Below are 9,457 nucleotides of genomic sequence, written 5' to 3' on the forward strand. Positions count from 1 at the left end.
CATGCGTATCCAGATGGCCCTTGGCAGAAAAGAGGTTCCCCACCCCCACACCTTGCCCTGTGCATCTCTTCATCTGTGTCCCTGGTACTAATATCCTTTATGACAAACTGGCCAGCAGAAAGCTCTCTCCCGAGTTCTGTGTGCCCTACAGCAAGCAGGGGCTGTGGGAGCCCCATCAGAAGCACAGGTAGAACAATTGGAGCCTGCAGCTGTCGTCTGACGTGGGGACAGTGCTGGGGACGGAGCCCTCAGCCTGGGGATCCAGGTGGGTAGGGTCCGAGTTGAAATGAGCTGGGGGACGCCGGCCTGGGTGCCCACCGCTAAGTTGATTGCTCCTTGTGTCAGAAGGGATCTGTATTGTGAGAGTGTCCTGAGTCTCAGTTGCACGCTTTTCTAGATTAAACTTCCAAAGCCAGCGATGGCGGTGGCGTCCTCACTTCACATCCTTCCCACCTCTGCCCTCCCCACATGGCTCTCTAATCCAGCCGGGAAAGGTTTTCTGACTTAAGGAGTTGACATGAGCTCGCCCACATGACCCACAGTAATCCCCTTCAACTCAAAGTCCCTCTTCTGTAATCACACCTGTCAGGCAAGGCCCCAGGCTCATGGATTCTGGGGATGAGGGCGTGGTATCTTTGGAGGACCACCACTCCACCTGCCACGCCTAGTTACTTCTTCTCTATGGGAGAGACACCGCTTCTATGTAAGGGCGCCATGCCAACTTTCCCTTTGAAGCACACAGTAAAAACAGTTGACTTAAGGGACATGTTGGGTCAGTAGCATTCGTATGGTTCTTAGATAAGAATCAAACACAAAAGCTGTGGAAGTGGCCAAAGACAGATTCGGGAAACTGAGGGCTTCATGAGAAGGTTCTGGAAGCGGCCAGGAAGCCGCTGCTGACGCTGGGAGAAACTGTCTAGCAGGAGGCAGCCCTCCCTGCGCAGCGACAATAATCCTGTTGACATAACCATGTTGATCAAAGCAATCCCTCACTGCCCCAGGCCAGTTCCCGTGGCTCTGGTGGAACTCAGCAGATCCGGATCTGGTTCCGGCAAATATAAAAGGTTTGGTCCCAGGGTGAGAGCGCTACATCCTGGAAGACGTGACCAGGGACTGCTTCCCTCTTGTCAGAGCTAGGCTGCCGCTGCGGCATCGACATGGCCCCCTCAGAAGACCCCAGGGACTGGAGAGCCAGCCTCAAAGACCCCAGCCTTGGAACACACTTAGAGACCAGCTCTGGTAAGAGGGGGCTGAGACTAGCTGGGGGCGGGGAGGGGGGCTGCCTCAGGGCAGCCAGGAGTCTCAAGCCAGGGTGCGCCTTCTCCACCAGCACGCAAGCCCCCATCTGAGCCTGTGTCGCGCCTAACAGCACCAGGTGAAAGAACAGACGTGGCACTGCTCGGGGGACCCCAGAGAGTCACTCTGTTAACAGCACACGCTTTGCATTCAGGCAAATCTGCTCTGACCCTTGCTTCCTGGATAAACCCACACTGAGCTGGCCTCCGAGCTAGGGAGTGCGTTACACCAGCTGCGCGGAGGGAAGATCCCCAGGGCCGAAGGCCATTGCTGATGGGATTGTCCCAGACTGGGGACAGGATTGTGGGGGAGGGAAGAGAGGCATGGAGTTTCCTGACGTCTACCCACCCCATGCAAGCTGAGCCTGTTTCTTCATTTTTTTTTTTTAAGATTTATTCATTCATTTGAAAGGCAGAAAGAGAGAGAGAGAGAGAGAGAGAGACACCTTCCATCTGCCAGTTTACTCTCTGGTTCACAACAGCTGGGTTTGGGCCAGGCTGAAGCCAGGAGCCAGGAACTCCATCTGGTCTGCAGTTGGGGCAGAAACCTAAGCACTTAGGCCGTGTTCTGCTGTCTTCCCAGGCACACTAGCAGGGAGCTAGATCAGAAGCGGAGCAGCTGGGGCTTTAACCAGGCACTTCACTATGGGATGCAGGCTTCCCGGGGGGGGGGCTTAACCTGCTGCTCCACAATGCCCACCTCAGTTACTCATCAGTGAAAGGTGCAGGGCCATCCTCTCAGGTTGAGGCCCCATGGACCCATGGCACTGCCGTCCCCAAGAGTTTATCAGAAACGCAGACTCTTGGGCCCCATCCTAGACCTGACTTCATGTACACAGTAAAGCAGAGAAGCTCTGGTGTGCTGGGCTCCGTGCTCTTGGAAGACAGATGGCTGAGACGGGGAGGAGCCAGGAATTTTCTTTTCTTCTCTCTCTCTCTCTTTTTTTTAGGAGACAGAGACAGGGACAGAAACAGATAGATGGACAGAGAAAAGTGAGAATTCCCATACGCTGGTTCATCCCCCAGTTTCCCACAAGGACTGAGGCTGGGCCAGGGTAAAGTCCAGAGCTGAGAACGAAATCCAGATCACCCATGTGGGTGGCAGGAATCCAGCTGCTTGAGCCATCCCTTGTGCCAACCAGGGTGTGTGTGTACATTTTAGCGGGAAGCTGGAATCGGAGGGAGCAGGCTGTGGGACTCACTCTCCATGGATGCAGGCTCCCAACCCAGCATCTTACCCACTAGACCAAGTGCCTGCCCTGAGAAGCCAGGATTTCTTTTTAAAGATTTATTTATTTGAAAGTCAGAATTACACAGAGAGAGGAGAGGCGCAGAGAGAGAGAGACAGAGACAGAGACAGAGACAGAGTCTTCCATCTGATGGTTCACTCCCCAACTGGCCGCAACGGCCAGAGATGTGCCGATCCAAAGCCAGGAGCCAGGAACTTCCTCCGGGTCTTTCAAGTGGGTGCAGGGGCCCAAGGACTTCTTGGGACATCTTCTGCCTTCCCAGGCCACAGCAGAGAGCTGGGCCAGAAGTGGAACAGCCGGTCTCAAACCAGCGCCCATATGGGATGCTGGCGCTTCAGGCCAGGGCGTTAACCCTCTGCGCCACAGCGCCAGCCCCGAGAAGCCAGGATTTAAACTCAGGTCTCTGTGGTGCTGAATTTGAAAACACAACAAAACAGAAACAAAACGTGGGGGCACCGGCATTGTGGGGCAGTGGGTTAAGCTGATGTCTGTGATGCAGGCATCCTATATGGGTGCCAGTTCGAGTCCTAGCTGCTCTACTTCCAATCCCGGGAAGGCTGCAGAGGATGGTTCAACTCTTTGGGTCCACGTGGGAGACCAGGATGGAGTTCCAGGATCCTGGCTTCAGCCTGGCCCAGCCCCGCTGTTGCAGCCATTTTGGGAGTGAACCAGCAGATGGAAGATTTCGCTCTCTATCTCTCCCCTTTTCTCTCTGTAACTCTGCCTTTCAAATGAATAAATAAATAAACACTTCAAGAAAAAAAATTTTTTTTTTACTTGAAAGGCAGAGAGACAGATTTTCCATCCAGAGTTAGGCCAGCCTGAAGTCCAGAGCTAAGAACTCACCCAGGTCTCCCACGTGGTGGCACAGATCTACCACTTGAGGCCAATTCTGCTCCCTCCCAGGGAGCACATTAGCAGGAAGCTGCGTGGGAAGCAGAGGAGCCAGGACTTGAACCGGGCGCTCCGATGTGGAATGTGGGCTCCCAAGCAACAACTCGACAGCTGTGCCAAACGCCCGCCCCAACACCTCGGCTCTTACACCCCACTTGTCTTTCCGCCAACACTCAGTTTAACCCTGTTGGATGAAGGACCAAATGGGTGACTGGAAACGTGTCCCTGGCTTGTGCCAACACCAGTCTTTGCTCTTTTTTTCCTTCCAGGCCGGAAGCCGGCGCGACCTCAGAAGGCCGTCCCCGAGGCTCACCTGACCTTCCTCATTGACTGTAGCCTCGGAAAACAGCTCCCTCTGGCCACGCCTGCAGTGCCCCGCCGAGGCCCGAGGCCCCCACGAGGACCTGCAGCCCCACCAGTGAAGACCTACATCGTGTTCTGTGGGGGAAACGAGCCTCGTGGGACTCGGAATTTGTCCCTGGGCTGGGGACCCGTTGCGCAGGCCAGGGACACCCTGCCACCCTGCAGAGGGGTTGAGGCCCCAGCTTCCTCCCCAGTCGGCCCATTCTGCCCTCAGGATAGTCCAAAAGCCAAGGGGAGCCCCTCAAAGGCTGGGCCTGCCAGGTCTTCGACTTGGGGCACAGTCAAGGGCTCGCTCAAGGCCCTGTCTTCCTGCGTCTGCGGGCAGGCGGATTAGCGGGAAGGGCCAGGCCACGCGAGGGGCCCAGTCAAGCCGGAGTCCTGTCCCTGAGCTGATGCCCAAGTAAAGGCCGCCATAGCCACGAAAGGACCCCGGCGACAGCCCTCAGGGGTCCTGCTCCCTGTCTCCGCCAGGCTTTCTGCAGCGCCTCCTACTGGCCAGAAACGAATCCATCTCTGCGGTCGTCCTAACAGCGACCTCCCCATGCCAGGCCCTGCGCGGCGCCAGGGAAGATGCTTCAAGGTTTCCTTGGCAAAGGGAGAGAGGGGAGAATGTAACCGAATAAAGAAGATGAGTGAACAGTGACGAACGCGCTGCAGGAACAAAGCAGGGAACACGACTGGGGAAAGCGTTTTTCTGAAACGGGGTCTGGGAAGGGCCCCTCTGAGCAGGGAGCAGGTAAAGGAGGACCTAAAGATGAGGGGCAGGTGTTCAGGGTAGCAATCAAGATTCCATCTGGAGCCACCGGTTCAAGTCCCAGCTGCTCCACTTCCGATCCAGCTCTCTGCTGTGGCCTGGGAAAGCAGTGGAAGATGCCCCAAGTCCTTGGGCCCCTGCACCTGCATGGAGACCCAGAAGAAGCTCCTGGATCCTGGCTTCAGATCGGCCCACCTCTGGCCGTTGTGGCCATTTGGGGAGTGAACTAGCGGATGGAGTACCCCCCCAACCCCGCTCTGCCTCTGCCTCTCTGTAACTCTGCTGCTCAAATAAATAAATACATAAATCTTTAAAAAAAAAAAAAGATGCCACCTGGAACACCCACACCCCTCATCAGAGCGCCTGGGTTTGGGTCCCTGCTCTGCTCCACATTCTAGCTTTCTGCTAATGTGCATCTTGGAGGGCAGTCAGGGACAACCCAAGTAGCCAGGCCCCTGCCACCCATGTGGGAGACCTGGATTGACTCTGGGCTCCTGGCTTCATCCTGGCCCAGCCCCAGCTGCTGTGGGCATTTGGAGAGTGAGCCAGCAGAGGGAATGGGAAATCTCATCGCTCTGACTTTCAAATAAATAGAAATTTAATTTAAAAAATGATGAGAAGGAGCCAGCCCTGCAAGAACTCACTCTTCCCAGGGCCACCTGCTGGGCAGAGGTGGCCAGAACAGGTGGTCAGGATGGCCCCCGTGCACTGGGCAGGGGCATGTGTCGGCTGCGATCATCTTGGCTCACCACGCAAGCATGGAGGTTGCTGGGAGGGCACAGGATGCTGAACAGGGCAATCTGTGGGCATGGCAGTGGTGGTCGTGAGGCTCAGGGAAGCTGGCAGCCCAGAAGGCAGCCCAGCAGGGCCCTGGCATCCCAAGTGGGGAATAGTAGGAGCTGGCTTCTCCCAGGGTGGAGGGTGCTCAGGAAGGAAAGGGAGTATCAAGTTCCACATAATGGAACTAAGGGCAATTATTGAGCACCTATTGTATGCCAGGCTCACACTGTCCCCAGTGGGTACAGAAAATCGAGGGGCGGGGGCTGGCCTAGCTCCTATGGGATGGTCATGGTCCTGAGCAAGAGTGGGTCGCTGGCGTGGGGGTGAGGGTGTGTGTAAGTCTGAGATGACCAGCGCTGGGTGAAATCCTAAGTCCACCTGGCCAGGGAAGCGTCTCAAGGCTCCCGGGCAAAAACTGCTGAGTGTTCCTCTAATCACTGAATGAATATTTTATAGATTCCTACAAAAATCTAGTGACCAAGATGCATTTCTCACTCTGTGCCAGAAAATACCAGCCTCACTGGCTTCCTTTTGAAAAGAACCCCTCCGGCTCCCGTGCCGGAGCAGGGGACAGGTGGGGGAGCCAGCACAGCAGGCTGTTTTCTGCCAGGCAAAGGGGAGTGCCGGTGTGACTTGCGCGGTGGTGATGGTATAATGTAGATGACACCTGCCGGTCAGGAGAGCTGTTGGAGCCCGCCCCTCTCCTTACCCTGGAGCATCCCTGCCCAAAGACAAGGCTGCCGAGCGAGCAGGACTCTGAAGGAAAGGGGAGGCTTATGGCTGCACATCCAACTTGGCAACAGCAGGTGTCGCTCCACCACCAGGCTGGACGGCACTGGGTCCAAGGTGGGGACCTGCAGGCCTTGGAGCCTGAGCGGAGTTTCCACGGGACTCTGAGCATTTAAGCCAGGCACCTACCCACGCGCCATCTCAGAGTCTCACCACGGGGATCCTGGCGAGGATTCAGGGGCATCAGGCACTTGTCACCTGCTCAGTAAGGGAGCTGTCACTGCTACTCTTGGCCAGACATTCTTATACGCACCACACCTCATCCCTGTCCCAGGAAGTGAGTACGAATTTTATGGCCATTTGACAAAGACGGAACCTGAGGCACTGAGATTAAATTCTTTACCCAAGGTCACTGAATAGAAAGGGGCAGAGCTCAGATGCACAGTGCAGGCAGTGTGGCCGCACCTGTGCTGGGCTCTGTGCGCACTTGTCGAAAGTGAGTGAAGGTAAAGGAATGCTTCCCAGGGACCCAGGCCAGGCGATGTGTGGGTGACACGTGGGCGACGTGTGGGCCACGTGTGGTGACCGAGTGAGGGTGAGGGCCCCTCACTGAGATGGGACTCACAGGTGGAGGAGCGAGCGGGGACATCGGAGGTGACAGGGTCACAAAGGGACATGCATGGGTGAGGTCCCCTGGGACACATGGGGAAGAGGCTGGCAGGTGGTGGCCCACCCCCTACGGAGCTCTGAGGCTGGGGAAGAAGCAGCCTTCAGTAGAGAGGCTGACGACAAGGGACGGTGGGGAGAGATCAGGGAGCAAGTCCAAGGTTAAGGGGGTGTGAGCACATGTGGGGGAAGCAAGAAACCAGAGTGTCTCCAGTTCATTGACCGACCGGGGCTTTTGCGCCTCCCTGCCTCTGAGCTGTCTTACAACTCTGTATGTTGTGAATAACGGGTGGGGCTTCAATACGCTTCTGGTCTCAGGCAAGCAGACCCTGTTCTGTCTTTCAGGCGCCCAGTGGGGCCTCTGTCTCCCCTTCTACATTCGTTTCCATACTGCTTAACCAACAAGCACGTCTGCTCTTTGACTTTTCCTTTGAACTGCTTGTGACATTTTTTTTTTAAGTTTTCTTTTTTTATTTCTTTGAAAGGCAGAATTATAGAGAGAGGGGGAGACACACACATAGAGAGAGAGGGAGAGAGAGAGATCCTCCATCTACTGGTTCACTCCCCAAATGGCCACAATGGCTGGGGCTGAGCCAGGAGCTTCTTCTGGGTCTCCCATGTGGGTGCAGGGGCTCAAAGCACTTGAGCCATCTTCCACTGCTTTCCCAGGTGCATTAGCAGAGAGCTGGATGGGAAGTGGAGCAGCCGGGACTCGAACCGGCGCCCATATCGGATGATGTTTGTTAAATTTTACCAGTTCTCTTATTCACTGTGTGTTAAGTAAAACCTTTAATGGAAATGTTAAATGGTATCACCACTTGAGAACACAGTCTGGCAGTCCCTCAAACACACACAGACCCAGTGTACCACGTGACCCAGCAATGCCTCTCTTGAGTACAGACCAAAGTGAATGGAAAACCTGTGCACGCACAAATCTGTGCATGAAATGGGGTGGGTTTCTGGCCGTCCCGTGGGATGCCTGGGTCTGAGCCCCAACTTCCTGCCCATGTACACACTGGGAGACGGTCAAGTACTTGGCTCCCTGCCTCCCATGTGGGAGACCTGGGAGGAGTTCCCAGTTCTTGTCTTCGACCTGGCCCAGCCTTGGCTGTTATGAGCATCTGGGGGATAAACCAGCACGTGGGAGATTTCTCTGTCTGTCTGCCTTTCAGATAAGTTTTAAAAATTTAAGAATCTGTACATCACAGTGTATTCACAATAGCAAAACAGAAATAGCCCCAAAGCCCATCAACTCATGAGTGAGTAAGCAAGTTGTGCTCTGTTCATACAAGGAGATATTACTCAGTCTTACAAAGGAATGCATTACTGGGCGTGCTAGAATGTGGTTGAATCTCAGAAGTTTTATACTGAGTGAAGACGTCGGGCACACCAGGTCGCGTAGCCTGACTTCACTGCGCTGGACATGGACTGGTTTAATCCAGACGGCAGATTCTTGGGGGCCCACAGCTGGCTCGAGAGGGGAGGAAAGGGGAGTGATTGCTTAACAGGTACAGGGTTCAGGGGCTTGATCCCCCCAAGCTTCATGTGTTGGGAAATCAATCTCCATATTGACATATTGATGATGTTTGGAGGTAGAGCCTTTGGGAGATAATCATGATAAGATGAGGTCATGGGGGTGAGGCCCCCAGGATGGTGGTAGTGGTTTTTGGTGTTTTTTTTTTTTAGGATTTATTTCTTTATTTGAAAGACAGAGTTACATAGACAGAGGAGAGGCAGAGAGAGAGAGTGAGGTCTTCCATCTGCTGGTTCACTCCCCAATTGGCCACAATGGCCGGAGCTATGCTGATCTGAAGCCAGAAGCCAAGAGCTTCTTCTGGGTCTCCCACACAGGTGCAGGGGCCCAAGGCCTTAGGCCATCTTTTACTGCTTTCCCAGGCCATAGCAGAGAGCTGGATCGGTAGTGGAGCAGCCGGGACTAGAACTGGCGCCCATATAGGATGCTGGCACTGCAGGCGGTGGCTTAAACCACTACGCCACAGCACCAGCCTGTGTTAGTGGTATTATAGGATGAGGAAGCCCTCTTCTGGGCCAGCACCCTGCGTCTGCACTTCCCAGCCTCCAGATCCGTAAGCCAGATAAACTTCAGACTTTAAGAGTTACCTGGTCCAGGGCCGGCGCTGTTGCCTGGGAAGGCGGTGGAGGATGGCTCAGGTCCTTGGGCCTCTGCACCGGCATGGGAGAACAGGGCTCGTCAGACCTCAGAGCTGAACTGACCACACGAGAGGGACTCGAGGAGCATCTGCGGAGGAGTGAGTCCAGCGGCAGGTGCAAGGCCTGTGTGAGGCGGTGAGGGAAAGCGTGAGGTACGGGAGCGTGAGGCTAGGCTGGCAGCCTAGCTGAACTCAGACCCCCGTCCTCGGGGCCTTATAACACCTGGGACATACGAGGGGCTGCAGAACTGAGTGAGCAGGAAGAGAGAGGAGGGAGGGAGGAGCAGCAGGCCCCGCAGTCCTGCGCTCTTCTCGGACACCCGGTGACCCAACCCCTTCCCGGAGCCCCCAGACTGCCCCCAAATGCTGTCATTGGACTGAGGGCCCCAGAGCCTGGGCGTGGCCCCTGCTCGATCTTGAAGCCGGACTGTGTTGACTGTCAACAGCCTTCCGCCGCAGACTCAACTCACCATGCCCCACAGGACTCTCTCTTGCCTGGGCGCAGAGCTGGGTGAGCTTGGCCTTGTCCACCCACAAGAGCTGGGCATCTACAGA

General features: G+C 55.5%; 1 protein-coding gene across 1 annotated transcript; it reads left to right on the forward strand.

The window, feature by feature from the left end:
- The first annotated feature begins 1,157 nt into the window (after positions 1 to 1,157).
- SRARP (steroid receptor associated and regulated protein) lies at positions 1,158 to 4,136 on the forward strand. Its single transcript, XM_062193102.1, has 2 exons — positions 1,158 to 1,239; positions 3,709 to 4,136. Exons 1-2 carry the CDS (start codon positions 1,158 to 1,160, stop codon positions 4,134 to 4,136), a joined length of 510 nt encoding a protein of 169 aa, XP_062049086.1.
- Positions 4,137 to 9,457: the final 5,321 nt, after the last annotated feature.

The sequence above is a fragment of the Lepus europaeus genome, chromosome 5 (assembly GCF_033115175.1).
Source record: "Lepus europaeus isolate LE1 chromosome 5, mLepTim1.pri, whole genome shotgun sequence".
Taxonomy (NCBI): Eukaryota; Metazoa; Chordata; class Mammalia; order Lagomorpha; family Leporidae; genus Lepus; species Lepus europaeus.

Excerpts from the sequence above, each read along its gene's own strand:
- SRARP (XM_062193102.1), top strand. The coding sequence starts at position 1,158 with ATGGCCCCCTCAGAAGACCCCAGGGACTGGAGAGCCAGCCTCAAAGAC. Across the intron at positions 1,240-3,708 it reads ACACTTAGAGACCAGCTCTG|GCCGGAAGCCGGCGCGACCT; the intron begins GTAAGAGGGGGC and ends TTTTCCTTCCAG.